Genomic DNA, 18,565 nt, shown 5'->3' with positions numbered 1-18,565 from the left:
CTCTTCCAACAGCGTGACTAAACAAATAAAAATACAAAATAAAAAGTCAAAAATAAATAAAAAGCATTAAAGCAGTATAAAAAAGCTTTACTTGAGGCAGAACATTTGATGTTTACATTCTGGGTCCCCAGTCACTTCCTTTCCTTAGCAGCTATAGATATCTAATCATGAACTATTGCCATCTATTGTCAGCTAAATCTTGCCAAATCTAGCTGCGATAAACTTTTGCTTAACATCCTCGATGTAAGTCTGCCTGTCAGTGTCTCTGTGAGAAAGCCAAATCCTATGAATGCTTTAATCCTTTTTATATTGCTTTGAGGAGCCCTGCTGTCAGAAATCCTAACGATATGTTTTTTTCGTCCTGCTGCAAGGTGGTCCTGGCCTCTATCTGGCTCCTGGGGTTTATAATTGCGGCTGTGCCCCTAATGAATGAAGACGTCTTTGGAAACTACTATGGACGTAATGGGGTCTGCTTTCCCCTGCACTCTGACAGGCAAGAAAAACCTACCGCCAAAGGATATTCAACAGGGATTTTTCTGGGTAAATTGAAGATTAAAATTGTGCAATTTTTCACGGAAGCTCATTATGCGTAGAATACTGATTGGTAGCAGGTTTTTTGTGTTTAGTAGTCTAAATTTAGGAGGATTCTTTCTGCAACCAAATCTAATAAAATATTCATTCCCCAAGGATAAATCACTGATCACTGCAGAACATACTGAGCTTTACTGTACATCTGATCAATTACGGTTATGTAAGGGTTTACAGCTGAATATGAGCTTTTTTAAATCTTCAGAAGCATCGGATATCATTTTAGGTGTATTGTTACTCATCCGTGTGTAGGAAGCATCTTACAAAAAGATTGCACGTTAGATTACACAGCAAACACCATGGCTCCATCAACAATACATGATTAGTAAGGGTTGTTATTATTCTATGTTCTCACTGAAGGGCTATGGAAATCTGGCAATGGTGATGAATACATTACTGGGGGTATTCTCTATTTAAGGTTGCCAGCATCACTGGGCCCTGTGAATTAATTCAGGAAGAGATATTCATTATTAGCTTCTCTGTGTACAGATGCATACATTCAAGTGCAAATTGCTCTAAGTTCTATATTTAATGCACCTGTGAAACTATGTTTTCATATTTGTGCTGTAGGGAAATCATTTAGATTTACTCAAATCTATATACTGTAAGGACTTCTTTGAGGTACTTCTTTTACTTTAGAGATTAATGTACTATTTACTCCACTACATTTATTTGACAACTGTGGTTACGAGTTCTTTAACATAGTAAGATTTTACATTTAACACAGAAACCTTTTACGCATTTACAATACATTGAATTGTTTGAATTTCATTTCCTAACGAACTATTTTGAATGCAGGACTTTTACTTAGATTTTTGTTTTTACATTGATATATCGGTTCTACTTAAGTAAAATGTCTGAGTATGTTTTCGTCCTCTATGTTCATGTGTGTGAATAGCATGTGCTTGTGTTTAGGTCTGAACCTGGTGGCCTTCCTGGTGATCGCCTTCTCTTACTCCAGCATGTTCTGCTCCATCTATAAAACCGGAGTCAATGCCACAGACTTGAGGAGCAGACTGCACAGAGACGTGGCGGTGGCCAACAGATTTTTCTTCATAGTGTTCTCTGATGCCCTCTGCTGGATCCCCATTTTTATGATCAAAGTCTTCTCACTATTGGATGTGGAGATGCCCGGTAAGAAAATGAACAGTGTTTAAGATTACGTTTACATTTCCTTATTATAAGGCAAGGCAAGTTTATTTATATAGCACTTTTCAACACAAGGCAATTCAAAGTGCTTTACAAAAATTAAAGACATTAAGAGCATAAAACACATTAGAAACATTAAAAAGCAAAGATAATAAAACATGAATAACACAGGTACATGAATAAAGGTTACAGTGCAGTGTAAGATGTGAATAGTTCAATTAAAAGTAGCGGCAAAAAGAAAGTCTTCAGCCTGGATACCTGCAGGTTTCTGGTAGTTTGTTCCAGATATTTGAAAATATCCCTAACCAAATTCTCACATTCCTCCACCCCTAGTCTGCCCGTGAAATTATAGTTCTTTTGACAGTTTTCTAACCTTTTTATATTCCTTTCATCCTTCTCTTTCAATCATTTTGCATCCCCAGACAACACATTTTCCCCTGTTTTACTGTTACCTGAACCCATCTTTGACCTTTAAACCACTTAGGATATTTATACCTGTTTTAAGACTTCCCTCATGAATCTTTGGCCTTTAACCACTTACAGTACAGTACACATCAGAAGATAACCATGCTACACATCAGTCTTTTAATGTCTTTAACCTTTTCACGTTTATTACCCATTAAGCATTATTATCATTATTAATATGAATACACCACTGCATATATTGTCATTTACATTTTAAAATGTTTAGTGTTATGTACTGTCTCTTTTATAAATCTAAAATAGAGCAACAGTTTTTTTGTTTAATTTCGCCCCAGGATTAATGAAGATTTCTGATTCTGAATTAAAACAAAAATGTGCTCCTGTTCTCCTTCAGGCACCATCTCCAGCTGGGTAGTCATCCTCATCCTCCCCATCAACAGCGCTCTGAACCCCATCCTGTACACCCTGACCACCAGCTTCTTCAGAGAGCAGGTGGAAATCTTACTCTGTCGTTGGCAGAGGAGACACATCTTGAAAAAAGACCGCAAAAGCCTAACTTCCTCCACAATCTACATGGAGTCCGGGCGGCCTCCTTGCTACCAGCCACCCCCCTACCTCCAGCAGGTGTCTCTGACGGGTGCAGATCCCCGCTACGCCTGAGGGAAGCAGAATCTGTCACGGCACTTTGTAAATTACTGGTCAAGGGCCACTTGCTGCTTATCTTTATGCTCCTATATGACAATAGCACTGTTTTAATGAGACTGGCAGGAACTGGAGCTGGATTAACAATCACTGATCTGTCTCATTAGGGTCGGATTTATTTAAAAAATGCTAACATTTCAACCTTTTTGTTAAAAGGGTGTACATGTTGCTCAAAGTCCCTTCCACATGTGGGCACTTGGAGCCCGGGATCAAACCAGCAACCTTTCAATGTTTTATTGAACCTCTGTACAACTTCAGCTGAGTTGCACCCATGCTTGCCTGCTTATGTGGCACCTACATAAGATGTTGTTCCAATACCGTAAAGTGGAGATAAAAATGGCTGAAAGAATAAATACCAGCATTTAGTGCTGCCGCCCCGAGGCAGGCACAATGGACTTTAAGTGTCTTAAGTCTCACAAGAAAAGTGTTTTATGTATGGTATTGTTATTGAACAAATATATCAGATTTTACACTCATCCCTGATCAGATTATGGAGGTAGAGTAGAAGAGAAAGCTGGGAGAAAGACACCATTTTCTCCGAGCTGATTTAAGGATGCAGCTTATTGAGTCACAGATGCTTATAAGACACTGACCAAGAAATGTTTTCATGGATAAATGGTTTCTATCTCAACAAAACACAGAAATGATTGGATTGGACTTTTCTTTGACTGGTCTTGGATTGCATAAACTAAATCAGTTTTTTGCACATCAGCGGTTGCATTTGGCTTGTTTTGTGATCATGCAATATTTTAAAATGAATGCAACAAATTAAATGTAATTCATAAAATAAACCAGAAAATGAAACGTTCAATTACACAAATAATGATAATTTTTGACACACAACATGATATATCTGATATATAAATAATGTTCTACAGGTTTGTAGTGAATGGGATGAGAAAGACAACTTGAACTGGACTTTTCCATTTGAATTGGAAAATGAAATTGCCATTGAGATTTGTATTGACTTTTATGCACTTTAAATACGAGAGAACCCAGTCAATGGGAGAGAAAGGGATTCAACCATCGACAATCACTAAATGATCCGCATCCGCTTTGTGTAGCAGCTATCTTCCTGTTCCCGACACATGTATGTTTCAATGTAAATGTGTGTTATATGAATGTTTCCTTAATTGTTTGTTATTAAATGCCATTTTTTTTACTGCATGTACTGTACAGTATTTGTTCTGACTGATAATGAAGCAAAACCAGTATGCTGCCATATCTTGAAACAATGGAATCAAACCTTTATTGTTCAGACGTCCTGAATAACCCTGACCCTGACCTGGACTAGATTAAACGTTTGGTTAAAGCATGCCCATAGGAGGGATTTGATCTGTTTAATTTAGATTGGTTGCCTCTGTGCTTGAGACTTTGTTTAATGTCTCTATTTATACTTTTTTATACTGATATCTGTTATATGATATGCCTTATGATATGCCTTTTGTTGTTGCTGCCTTATAACAGTTGTTTTGACAATCATCAACAATTCAGATAATAGAAAAACTAGGAAATAAGGACTATCATTTCCTATCATGCTGTGCATATGCATATATATTTTGTACAGTAGAGTTCTCAGTGTATGTTCTGTATATTGTATATAATTGTGCAACAAACGATCCAAAAAGTTGTTTTAAGAGTCTTTAATCAGCTTTTGCAAAAGAGACACAGAGCACAAGGTCTCTACAGCAGGCTGCTTTTGTATATGGAGTTACACGTGCTCAGCCATGAGATAATTCACCCATGACTTTGTCAATTTTCATTCCCTGAGTGGCTATTTGTTAACCTGATTGTTGACATACCAACATAATCATATCTCAACTAGATTGATCAATTTTTGTGGGGGATGTCAGGCTCTAATACTATTATTATTTCACTAGGATTATTCAGTTTTCTTAACCCTTAGATTCATAAGTGGGTCTTTTTGGACCCGGTGAGGTGGTTTTCTTGAAGTATCTTTGTAATTACATTTTTTTATCATTTCATATTCCAGCTATTCCTCAAAAAACATGTTTTGGATATCATGCCATTCAAATTTTAAATTTACATTTTAAGACATTTTAGGTTTTGTATTACTACCCCAAGCTTCCATAAATGGGTCAAAAATGACCCGCATGCATTTTCTATGGGATCCTATGGGAACCTTTGATTCTTATCACCTGTGGCTGTCAGGAATACATTCACTGTTGACCACACAGACTACATCACGTGAAGTGACACCTCTCAGGAAGATTATTTTACAAAGCAATATCTGAGCTATGAGTAGACAAGAGGAGAAGAGATGAGTTTTGAAAAGGAACTGGAATACTGTGAGGGTCTCAGAATAGCGGAGATCTTTGGGACAATATGCTCAAAACGGTTTTTTTCAAAATGTAAAAAAAAATTATAAAATTATAAATTGTGAAAAATTAAATATAAAATATTTCTAATGCGAACCAAAATACAATACTAAATATTATACAAGTGATTTTTCTTAACCAAAATGACAAAAATGTCATAAAAACACATATTATTCTAATACGGGTCCTTTTAGAATTTAGACCCACTTATGGAAGAGTGTAGGGTCCAGTCACTCGTGCATCTAAGGGTTAAAAATCATAATTTCCAATTCAAATGTGTTTGTTGGAGTCAGGTTTGTGAACTATTTGTTTTGGTTCTCGCGCAGAGACTGCACTGATATAATTAAAAAAAAAAACAGAACACACTTCAAGTATATTCAACTGCGTTAACTTTTAATGTAAGCCTCAAGCTATTTACTGAGAAAAACAAGCTACAGTATACACACACACTCACACAAAAATGTGCTGCTGAGTAAGTGATTCGTTAAAAAAATTATAAAGCGCTGCTCACATACCAATAGAGAGCTGAAGCACTGAAGCATTGACCCTTTTCATTCGTTTTTTGTAAAAGCTGACACATTAAAGGTAAACAAAACCAAATGGAAGTCTGTGAGAGTAGTATAATTGAAGCAATTGGTCTCAACACTACATATGCCACAAGCTATCAAAACCTTGTCAGAGCTGTTAGTTGATTACATATGCTGTATGATTAACACAAGCCAATGATTTAGAACAAAAATATTTACAGTATGCAATATTACAGTGTGGAATTGGTTTAAAAAATAAAAGTGCTCATCTCAAGTGCTGATTTGGATGTGTGCATTTTAAGCTTATTTGCAAGTGTTTATCAAAATGATAGATGCTACCCCATGTATATTTTCTTTTTTCCTACAGCCCTTTCTTCACTTGAATTAACCACACATGCGTAGCCCAGCATCCTTCCGTGGCAGGTGTTCTGCCCTTGGACCAAGTTGCAGCCTTAGCGACAAGATGATGGACACAGCCGCCAACCAATAGGGAACACACCTTGCCTCTGTTTCCAGAACCTCGGCATCCCATTGGTTGCTAAGGGCGGGGCCCTGTCATCCTGAGCAGTAGTGCTGTCAGCCGGGGCGGCACGACTCCCGGAGGAGAGAGACGAGACGGATTGATGAAAACAAGCCACTAAATCACATAAACAAATAATTCGCGCCAGGAAATGATCCTATAGTCGCGGAAATCGACGCAGAAAAGGTAAGGTTCCGTTTTTAATGTCACATTAGTGCTGTGTCTGGTGGTGTTTATTGGTGCTGTGTACCACAAAGACAACCAGGCAACGTCTTGACTCAACATCGATACAACTACCACAGGGGCTTGGACTAGCTCGTAAGCTATCGAGTTAGCTACAGACATAGCTGGTTATAATGGTCGACTTCGACTACTAGATTTAAAATAGGTCTTGGCTGACCAGAACGCTTCCTGTTTTTTTTTGTTGCACTCACCCTACGAACAATGCAGCGTTGATGAACGGGGCAGATTAGCTGAGCAACAGACGGTGGTTGTAAATACACACTTCGTGATGGCGGTGAAAGATATTATGCTACGCTGCCTGTTAGCTACTAGCTAGTTAGCTTACAATAATGATATACCAATCAATTCCTCATTACTAGTTGCTACAGTTTTGGGGTATAAATACGATATATAAAAGCTCGTAGTGTAACATAACCCAACACGTGATTGTCTAATGCCATGCCTGAGCCTGGGGACCTAATGTGATGTGTTTCCTTTTAGTGAATATGAACGTATATTTACGGATTTTGGATGAGACACAGCCTTGAAATTGTGAAATGTAAATGGGTTATGGTCCATTGGCGTGGATCATCCCGCCTGAGTAGCTTTGCACTTTATTATTCTGCAGCTGAGATGCTCAGGAGTCAGCTGAATATTTTGTGAGAGAAAGCCAGTGTTGCAGCATGTATTATTTACATGCACTCATACACAGTCAGATAGCAGACAGCACCACCATTTATAAGTGTCTGCTGGCAAAATGTAATGATACAAAATGAAATCATACCCATTTTGCTCTGAAGGTGAATTGTAGGAATCTGAATGATAAGGCTTAGTTTTCCTCCCTAGCATGCTCTCTGTGGGGTCTTATTTTAAACCAATTCCTGCTTAGTCCCCATCCTCCTCCCCTTTTCCTCCAATGATCTCCCTCTCCAGCTGTTTGGCACAGCCAGTTGGCAACGGCGACCCAGTTTGCTCCATTGTTCTGTGTCTGGACTAGAGTAACACACAGACAGCATATCATGTGTGTCACTGCTCTCTGGTGTGTGAGGTTTCCCCTACTACTACTATTATGTTTGTCCACAATTTAAAAAAAAACATCTCTCTCTGTGTTAGAGAATACGTCACCCCTTCACTGGCATATTTTTCACTCATCCTAAAGATAAGGGAGAGACTAGATAACACATTAATGTAATGATAACATTTAAAAAATGTATATATTTAAGGTAGAAGGAATAGCTACAGCAAGATTTCAGTGTAGCAACGTGTGGCAAGAATGCACAATGTATAGCAAAAATGTTCTACTGACTTAGATAAAGTAGGCTAATATTTCAGGTCATTACATTTAGGGATGTGGAGTTGTATTATGCCACTAGGCCACCGTTCAATATAATTGATAAACCACACAGAAGGTATTCATTTACAGTTTCTAAATCAGGTTAACAATTCCGATACTCAATTAAAACAATTATATCTTGTTTCTAAGATGTTTCACACAGGGATTTTTCAACCAGGTTGACAGAGATTTATCCGTACACAGTATAAGTATTACGCTATGCTATGAGTTTAAAAAAAAAACAAGTTATATGGTTACCATTAGGTATGACAGCATCATAATGTTAAAGTGAAGCTGTGGTTGCAATTGATTAACATGGTGTGTCACAGTTTAAGATCAATCATTTAAAAATGTTTAGGTACAGGATATAAAGCCTCCACAGTCATTCTCAGACAAAAGAACAGTATAACAAAAAATAACCAAAATACACTTGTTTAAAATAAAAATAATTTCACAAATCTGATTTTTAATTTAGAAGGATAAAGAAAGAAACTGCACAACATCTTCTGCAAGCTCGTTCCATGTTTTTACAGCACTAAGTGCGAAGATTTATTTTCTCTCACAACACTAAATTGAGTGGGAGTGGATAACAGTCTCCACTCTGTTATCATATATTCCACGCTCTCATTTTTACCCAGTGACACAGTGCCCTATTGTAGCTCTTTTGCTGACCTGTGCAGGCCACTGATTGGTCAGTTTGCTGAACTGATTTTCAGAAACTGCCTTTGACCTCCTTTGCTCCCGACGTGTAAACTCAGGCAGCTGGTGAATTATGTGTCTTTCCTCACTGTCATCGTTTCCATAGATACCTCCCGGCACCTCACTCCTACTGGCTTACATAACCTGGTGTTTCTGCCAGGCACACACAAGTCCACACAAATACAGACACATTTGTACACAATCACATTCCTTACCGTCACACTCCCTGTCTGACTCGGCCTCAGGTGCTGTTGCGTTGGAGATTAGTGCATGTTTTAAGGGTGAGCTCTACTCCTGATTAAGAGTAGCAGAACACTCATACTTTAAATGATCTGATAAGCCATTTTGAGCCGTGTGTTGATATGATTTTCTAGAAGATTGGATGAGAATGAATTCATTTGACTTGAGTGCTTTCTGTGTTTGAGGTAGGACTTTAGATAATTAGTAAAGGTAAGTTGTTTTACTGCTGTTGGTTTTAAAGGAGCCGTTTGCTGATGCATTGGAGACGCCAGAGATAGTGTTACATAACACAGCTCTACATATATATATAGAGAGAGAGAACGGCTGGGGGCATACTGTACTGTGTGTTTATACTGTATGTGAACATGCAAGGCACATTTGAGCATGAATGAATGAATTGTATGTCTTCACTTCCCACAAAATAAATTGATTGACAGGTTTTTACTGTATCTCTTAATTCAGGGCTAAAACAATTCACTCTGTCATTTGTATGCATTTTTTTTCTAACTTATGTATTTCAGTGAAGAGAGAGTTTAAACCGTCTTTGTTCAGGGGAAGCCAAACAAAAACATGAGCTTTTCTTACAAAGGAACAGTATGTCTGAAAAGAAACAAACATGGTATCAAATGGTGGTTTTAAAGAGTCTTCAAACCTGCCCTCCTTAATCAGAAATGTGACTAATTGCATAAGCAGGATTATTATTTCTCCAATGTGCTCAAGGGGGCACCATTGTGAAGCTGCTGTGCAGGCCTGACAATGAGGAGAAGGACACACGTGAAGGACATCTGGCTGTTTTCGCTGTTGCTACAGCTGTGACCGGATAACTCAATTAATGATAGCATTTGTGTTGAAAATATTTAAACCTGATAAATTCCTACTTTCATGCTATGTGTGATTTTCTGTTAATTTCAGTGTTGATGATATATTCGTATTGCCTGATGCTACGAGGTGACGCACCGTTGTTTCCACAATCATCTTCTCTGTGTTAAGCCATTCAAGTGAAGTCAAAATGAAATAGCAGGGAGCCTCATAATCAGGCTACTGCATCCCCGGTACCTGCCTATAATGCTAACACAGCTTTAGATGACATCTGTAGACCTGCAAACATGTCAAATCACTGCAGAGATAAGTGAAAAGAAAGTACAATTATTACTTTCACTTCGAGTGCATTTGTCAGCCCAATAGTGCCATCATAAACATGCATACAAAATAAACATATATGTCTCAGTAACCGCGTCTATAACCAGTTAAAGGTATGCAATGCACGAAGATTGACCAAATCTCAGTGGCAGTTCAATCATTTCTATTGTCTTTGGCACCAATAATAGTATATAATTACAGGATGTTAAATAAAACAATGTTAGCGGGTATGTGCCTTAACAAACAGAGCCACTAGGATGTCCCACTTAAAAGTATTTGTGTATTTATCTGTTATGGTGTTGACAAGTACTCAAAACATGTATTTGGTCCACAGAATAAATCTTATGCTGCAATCGTCAGTACAACAATAATGTTTGCGGTACAAAGCTGCATTGTTTGTTAAAAAGATTGATTGTTTCTTGTGGTGAAGCACTCCTATGATTCATTATATGATTATCATGCTGATGAACCCCTGAACTGGAGTATTGCTAAGATGCATAATCCAAAAGTAAGGTTGTTTATGTCCTAAATTCTCTTGTAAGACAGGTTGCTTAGCGTCCAGGACAATCTGGCCAACTGTTAACATGACAGCATATTGGAGTGACGGGAGAAATCTAAGGATTCCCATTTCAACAGAAAGTGGAAATTAAATAGGTAAAGGGATGTTGCTTCTGAGTTAAGGAATATAATGAGAGAGGTGTGTGGTCTTTGTTGGCAGCATCTTTTTTTTAAAAGGCCAATTTATTTGCAGAATGCTAGAAGGCAAATTAATGCAATTGTAAACTTTCAAGTAGCTAAATCACCCAAATTGTAAACAGGTTAGTAACTTTTCAAATAGCTTTACGGATGATTTAATACACAACCAGATTACAAGTAAAGCAATGAACTCAATTAAAGACAAGGAAGTAAAAAGGGAATGATTGTTAATGTTAATAATAAGCTCCAAAAAGTGTTTATGGCACATTCCTTGCGGCTTCCTTTTGACCTAGAACATTGTGCCTGGGAGAGGAAATAGTTTTATATTTCAGGATATATGTGTGGCTGCTTGGCACCACTTGTCACATCACACGTCTTGTAGTTCTAGCTCTATACTCCCATTAGCAGGGACATATCCTTGTTTGATGGGACACCAGAGAAAGACATAACAAGGAGACCATCAGATATTATATACGACTGATGGGATGACAGGAAAAGTGGACATTTGAATAAAGTAAAATGAGAAAGACAGAGAAAGACATGCATGACTGAAGGGGCGGTATTTGGGGCGGCAGGGAATCATAGTTATTAAGATGGTGTTGCGGTTCATCCAGCTTTTCAGCCTGTGGTTTGTGTGTGTGTGTTTGGGTGTGTTTGGTTGTCCCAGTCAACCAAAGCAAGTCTGTACTATGCACAGTGGGCAGAAGGGGATAGTTTAGCTCATAATTCATATTTGGGCTGATCTAAGTGCAACATCTGCTTGCTCAACTCCCCAGAAATAGGTTAAGATAATAAAAAAGTAGAAACTGATGATTATCATTGATTTATGTATCTCCAGGGATGATTATTTGTGTGTTCTTGGAATTATGATGACATGCACTTGTCTGAGGTGATTTATCAGATCTCCTGTGTTTTTATACAGATTAGGAAATATATTTAAATCAGAGTTAATATTAAAAAAAGTGAAAAGGGAAGAATATATGGGATTATCCTGGCTCTATTAAGAGTGGGATCGTCAGCATTTGAACTACTGAGTAAACACAACAGAATAATCAGTTCAAGCAAGGGAGCAACAAACTTGAGTAACTTGTCAGTGAACCCCAGTGTTGTCTATTATCATGTATTATTATGTAATATTTTCCATAAGAATATTGTATATTAATGTACAGTAGTAGACAAAATTATTAAAACACATGTGGTGGAAAATGATAGGCTCATTCCTGAAGATGATTGGGTATGTTTGCCATGATTGCTTGGCCAGAGTTGTCGGTTATTGAAAGGACAAAAACAATCTCCTATTTGTGTGAGTGTGTCTGTCCTCATACTTGGCTGCTGTACTCCCCTAAGGGATGGCACGCCCCTTTAACTGACTTTGGCACCATGCCCTCCCCGAGCTTGTTCACCACCCTTAACTGTTTCTGTGCCAGATGGTTGATGTAGAAACTGTGGCAAACTGTTTTAAAATGTCAGCTTAAACACCCAACTTAAATGTTTATCTTTCTATAATAAAGTGAGGGAAATATCTGCCGTTATTATGAAGTCACTATCAGTTTAACACTTTTGTATCATGTGCATTAAAACATTGCTAGTGTGATGGGTTACTTTTTAGCAGGAAGAAAGTGAAAATGCCTTTATTTATTTACTCATTTTAGGAAAAAGACACATTCATTTTTCAAGGCTGATCCGATATTGTGTGGTTATATATTTTGGTGCAGAACATATGCTCAATGCGATGTTATTCATTATATTAAGGCTACTCAAACTTGTGTTGCGGTCTTTTCAAAGAACCTGAAAAAGGATATGAACTTTTGTTGTTTTCACAGCTACACGAGTGCTCTCGGGTGAGGCACTCTGGAGCTGATGTCATGACAATAGTGGCATAAACACCTCAGGGTAGAAATCTCCTGAGAGAGACTAACTCCCCTACCTACAGAAAAGGAGAGCTGGGATTAACAAAAGTGTGATTGACAATTGTTAGAGAACCTTAACCGTTGATGAGTTTAATGTCTGTCCCGTGTGGAAAATGGCTTTTATTGACTTATTTAGAAAAACATTATATGGAAGATGTTGAAATACACTATTTCCATATTTAACTGTTGAGTCAGTGAATCTATGTTTAGCCTCGAGAGGGAAGATTTGCCAGCATTACAGGACAGCATGCATTTAGGGCTCAACCAAAACAGCACACTGTACTTCCTGTAAGATTTGATTTTTTAGATAAGCACCATATTATGGGTTGTGAGACCTTTTTGAATTCCTTGTCCCTTCAAGGAGGTTTTTCTTTTGCCATTTTACTTACTTTGTAAACTAGCTCCTTAGTAAGTATTTAAATATGTTGGAACACTTTAAACCTCTCTTCAATTCAAACTTAAATGTATCTTTGAAAAAATCTGCTAATCAAGACTTTTACAAAACACTGACTGTCCCTGGGTTGAGGATTCTTCCTGTTTGTGTTTGTCTTTGTTTCCCCCTTCTGTAAAGGGGTGTGTCTACTCTCAGTAATCCTACACCATTAACACATTGTGCTTACTGTAACTGGCTAAACAGCCTCAACCAGTGAGTGCAGGGACTCTAACTCACTCCCACATGCCATGTGTGGGCTGTCTGAATCAAGCCTATCATTCTAAACATCTTAACTACAATGTGAGATGGAAACAATGCAACAAGAAGATGGAAACAGGTGAGCAAGAAAGAAAACTTCTCGTTGCCCAACAGTCTGTAGTGACATAAGGGAAGTAGTTGGAAAACCCCCCACCAGAAAGAAAAAAAATAGAAAGAAGATGGAGAAGGGATAAGAGAACCACCCAAACTTACCAAACCACCCAATCAAGCTGCGTTCTTGGAATTGGATCCCTCCCTTGCTCACTACCTGAGAGCGGAGAAACACAGCTGTGCCACAGAGACTCAGAGCAGTGAGAAAGACAGAGACAGTAAGAAACACAGAGCAGGTGAGAGCGAAAACAATGCCCGTAAGGAGAAGATAGCTGAACATTACACAGAAGATGAAATTACCTCTCAAACAAAAGAAGAACCTGAGATAGTTTTTATTTTATTTTAAGCAAGAGAGTGAAACTCTCAAGGGGGGAACCTGAACTCTCAGGAGAGCTGTGGATCTGAAACAACAAAGCAATGAGCTCACTGTCTCTGGATTGAATGAACTCAACATAAAGAGAAGAAATCCTTGTGAGAAGAAATTGGAGACCAACATGTGGACAAAATGGAGATGAAGACAAATAAAACAGGGATTTTAGGACTGCCTGAACAGTCCGTTTAAATCTTTTTCCATTTTTGATTTTCTGGAACAATGCTTTCAATGTTTTTTTGTGTTTTTTCATGCTGACACTACTGTAGAACCATCATGTACTGCTGAAGGACAGTTTTGATAATAGACTGCTAGTCCAGGAGTAGGACAGACTCTTGGGACTCGTGGAGACATGTCTCTAGAAGATGTAGGAAGCACTACCAGCCTTGGAGCTGAAAACATCACCTCAGACCACTGCAATGGCCACTCTCTGAGCCAAGGGCAGGACCAGGATCTGGACCACCAGAACCAAGGCCAGGATGGGGTAGTTATGGAGCGGTTTGCCTCTCTGTCATTGGACATGTATGACGCCAGTGACTTCATTGGGAGGTTTACTAAGGTCCAGTCTAGGTACAAAAAGAGGTCAAGGATCTGTGGAGGTAGGTGCAGACACACTTTCAACCTTTTGTTTTAAAGAGTAAACTTGACAAGAGTTAAACCAGGGAAGAGCTAGAGGTTTTAAGAAATGTGTCATAATCCTTGTTTGTTGGAAAGACTGCTTGAATATCCAGGCGAAGTAATGATCCTCAATTTCCCAACTGGAATGAGGGCAGATTTTTAACCAAACTGGGATCTGAAAAAGTTTGAGCTCTATACCTGCTCAGAATCCCTCTGTCTCACCATAACGTCCTTCTTTGCTGTGGTTAAGGACTTGACTTGACAGGTGTCTTTGTTGTGGTTTCTGTAGACCTTTTGAAAAGTGATACCTTCTGTGTTTTGAGAAACCATCATAAGATTACTCCTCTAATCCTTGTTCTACAGAATGGGGGTAAAGACTTGCTCATGTAGAAGATTTACGTGCAGCATTCATTTTTGGCACAAACCACTCAATCTTTCTCATCTTACCTTAACATCTTGAAAATTCATGTCCAAACACTTCCAACTGTGGGAGAATCAAGACCCTAGTCAGTCAAAGTATAATAGCAACCGTTACATTTAATGGAAGAATAATGGATTTAAAATTAAATTAAATTACTTTATTTACAATATTTTACTAGGCAAACTCAGCATTTAAGGTAATACCATTGAATGGCATAAGCTGGCTTGTGTTTTAAAATATGTTGAGACAGTTTCCTGACATGTTATAACAGTTGGAAATGATGGCCTATCTTGCTTAAAGTGGACCTATCATGCTATATTTGAATAATATAGTGTAGGACCATACCTATATAAGGCATATTTATACTTTTTTTTTTTCAAAATACCAAACAGATCATGCATTTTAGCCATGCCTCATTTTGCTCAATTTGACATTTTTTAGATCTGTTTTAGCAAGGGTTGATTCTGTGAGCAACAGCACCATCTAGAGGCCTGGCATATGTACTACAACGTCTCCAGCGCTTTCGAACGGCAATGCCGTGGTTGTCTCCTTCTGATTTGTGGAGTTGGCCCAATAGCCGTAGCGCCACTGTCCTGACGTCAGGACAGTGTTCAAATCTGGATCAGTTTTTATCAGATCCGTTGCAGCCCCTTTTTTAGAGATTTGGGTATGGAGGAAAATAGAGAGGGTTGTGTTTTCTGACACTTGGTGAGTTCCCTGGAACACCGGGGACACATATTCATGTATAAAAGACGTACAAAAGTGCATTTTGCATGATAGGTCCCCTTTAACTTGTGACCTTTTAGCTGGAATATTATCTCTTTATCTGTGGGCTTGCCCTCTCTCCTTGTCCAACCGTAGAAATCACAATATCATGAGCCTATCTCTCAACGGACAAACAGATCCCTTGTTCCTGTCTATTCCTGGAAAGCCAAAGCCAGTTCAAAATCAAAAAGAGGCCTCACACTTTAACTACATTCTCACATATATGTACAGAGCAAATGCTATTATCCAGTGTGATGCAAAGTTACAGTTGCAAGTGTCAGACATGTATTTGATTCCTACCAATGTTACCATCGATGAAAGTGAGAGAAAGAGTAGTAAGGAATGACTTAAGAGTTCCACTTCTTTGTCTTTAGAATTAACCTGTAACACTTAAAGGAAAATGTTGGAAAGAGATGAAAGAAAAAGGCCGGATTAACTACATTTCAAGATAATGGCATAAGTGTGTAGACCAGACAGGTTTTGAGTCATTTCTTATGTGACTGTACATTTTTCTGTAGAATTTGCCTAAACTTCAAAAGAATAGAGAAAAGTGGGCGTACAGGAAAAGGAGAAATCTGAAGTCAGGATTTGCATGTGTAACACAATACTACCTGTACAAACATGTCTTTCAAGAATAATGCACTCCTTTAAAAAAAATGAGCTCGTAGTAGATCATAAAGGTAAAGTTGTCGACACCAAAAATGCCATGAAATTGAATATTATGGGAATTCTATGCTGTGATAATGCGCATGACTGAGGCTTTGATGTTGGGGGGACAGGTATGCCTGGCATGAAAACTACTGACATACACACACGCACACACACATTCTTCAAAATAGTTATTTATTTGATCAACCCCAGCTGTGTCAAGGAGACACCACTGTGTGAACTGCGACCCTTAAACTGTGTGTGTGTGTGTGTGTGTGTGTGTGTGTGTGTGTGTGTGTGTGTGTGTGTGTGTGTGTGTGTGTGTGTGTGTGTGTGTGTGTGTGTGTGTGTGTGGTGTGTGTGTGTGTGTGTGTGTGTGTGTGTGTGTGTGTGTGTGTGTGTGTGTGTGTGTGTGTGTGTGTGTGTGTGTGTGTGTGTGTGTGTGTGTGTGTGTGTGTGTGTGTGTGTGTGTGTGTGTGTGTGTGTGTGTGTGTGTGTGTGTGTGTGTGTGATGAGCTCCACTGTGTTAGCTAACAGGGGGCCCGTTAAAGCACAAACACTAAACATTTCAAAGTTCCAGCAACCACAGTATGTCATTGTAATTGTGTCTACCTTTGGGTTTTGGACATTAGGACAGTTCATGACATCACATTGGGCTTTACAAATGATTGATGAGCACCTTTTCGCCATTTTCTAACATTTTATAGACCAAATAATACATTTAGCAAGCAAGGAAAAAATCAAAGATGTTCTCCTGGAAAGACATCCTTTCTATTGTTCGACGATAAGCTTCTCTGTTATGAGCAAAGATAATGGAAATGGATGATTTGAATAAAATCTACTTTCAATCGTCACACATCCACATATGACAGGTGACCAATATAAATGGACTCTGATCGGGGAAAAACCCGTTATTGGGACATCCTTACAATAAATAGGTACTCCTAACAGCCAGGGTTTAGAGATTCCATGATTTATTGCCCTTTGTGTGAGTCTGCTTTGCTCTAAACAGTTTTGTCTATTGATCTGTTTAAAAGCCCATCAATTTTGCTTGAATTATGCAATCTGTGTCTTTGACGTGTGCATGTATGGATATACTGTATACATCGTTTGTGTGCATGTATGTCTGTGTGTGTGGAGGAGTCACATTCCAACAGCTGGCATGCCCAGGCCCCTGCTCAGAATGTGAGGAATCTTAGGACCTCCATAAGGGTGTGTGTGTGTGTGTGTCATGTGACTCATGTCCATAATATTTGTATCTTAAACTGAATAAAAGTGTGTTGCTTTATGGCAAACATATCCCCATTCTTATTGAAGGGCATGAATTTGAATAGATTTTCATATCTTGGACATGAGTTGCACAACAACAAACACTTTGCACTCACACCTCTCTCTGTTCTATTTCTCTCTAAATTGATATTTAATCTAGCAAAAAATGTTTATCCGGCCTCCTCTGCAGCTTTCACTCTTAAACAGAAACTATCTGCGTCATGTTTAGTTTGCCCATAAACCTCCCATAATCCCACAGCAGGTATGTAACTTTTAACCTAATGAGATATGTGAGAAATAGGGTCAACAAACAGTATTCCTTGACATTTTTCACAGTACTTTCTCTTGAGTAAAAAGAGATGAGGTTGCAGGAGTTTGGAATAATAAAGCGCCGACCTCGATCAAATTTCATTTAGTAACCATGATGGAGTTCAGCTGCTTGGTGTACCAGTATGTGGGGGGTATACACAGAACACTTGAAATTACAGTAAGAGAGCATTTGAAAAATCCGATTTGGTTTACTTTTCTGCGATAGGTGTAGTAAGCAGGAGCTGCCGACAGGAATAGACCTGCAGTGGTTCTCTGCTATAGTTCTCTTCCTTTGAGATTAGACTGTAATTGTCTGTTAATGTGAACCAGGCCATCCTGTGCTTGGTTGCTCTCCTGTGAGCTGCAGCTTTACATGATACTTTATCTTAGGCGCTTTCCACTCCCCACCCAACTCTCATTTACTCTCCCCCTGCCTCTGTTCTCCCTCCCTCACCCGTTTTCATGTCCTGTGGCACTTCCGCAGTTCATCGAGGGAATTACATGATGACCCTAATTATCCACTTGCACTTCCACTCTTATTAGTCACCCAACCATAGAATCATTGCCATGATGGCTATCATACCTTTCTGCTGGACAGACAAGCGTTAAGGACAGCCAAGGGAATATATGAGTGTTTGAGGAGAGGGAAACCATTTCTTTTTCACGATTGTTTAATAGTCAGACACTAAATGATTTGCCAAGAATGAACCAAACCATACTGATGTTCACCAAGGAGGAGATAAACACGATAAAAGTGGTTAACCAGTGACATTTTTTTATATGAAAGAGCTAGATTCTTTAACTCAAATAAATCTCTCAAGCTAGTCAAATATTTTTTTTGGCATCCATTTTATTCCCTAGGCTAAAACTATATC

General features: G+C 38.6%; 2 protein-coding genes across 6 annotated transcripts in view; both read left to right on the top strand.

Moving 5' to 3' along the window:
* rxfp2a (relaxin family peptide receptor 2a) overlaps positions 1-2,820 on the top strand; it is a 44,000-nt gene extending 41,180 nt beyond the window's left edge. Inside the window, exons 18-20 of the mRNA XM_034140274.1 lie at positions 372-540; positions 1,504-1,722; positions 2,555-2,820. Of these exons, the coding sequence (XP_033996165.1) occupies positions 372-540; positions 1,504-1,722; positions 2,555-2,820 (654 nt within the window). The remainder of the gene's footprint in view (positions 1-371; positions 541-1,503; positions 1,723-2,554) is intronic.
* Positions 2,821-6,415: 3,595 nt separating this feature from the next.
* Positions 6,416-18,565, top strand: part of fryb (furry homolog b (Drosophila)) — a 58,838-nt gene continuing 46,688 nt past the window's right edge. For 3 of the 5 annotated variants that reach the window (XM_034139757.1, XM_034139758.1, XM_034139760.1), the window contains exon 1: positions 13,228-14,259. In XM_034139757.1, coding sequence (XP_033995648.1) covers positions 14,013-14,259 — 247 coding nt within the window. In that variant the 5' untranslated portion in view covers positions 13,228-14,012. Of the gene's footprint in view, positions 6,435-13,227; positions 14,260-18,565 lie in introns of those variants that run through there. The other 2 variants (XM_034139759.1, XM_034139755.1) reach the window with 2 other exon arrangements.

Source organism: Trematomus bernacchii, unplaced genomic scaffold (assembly GCF_902827165.1).
Source record: "Trematomus bernacchii unplaced genomic scaffold, fTreBer1.1, whole genome shotgun sequence".
NCBI classification, from domain to species: domain Eukaryota; kingdom Metazoa; phylum Chordata; class Actinopteri; order Perciformes; family Nototheniidae; genus Trematomus; species Trematomus bernacchii.
Note: the sequence above shows the minus strand (reverse complement) of the source record. Positions and strands in the feature narration are given on the sequence as shown.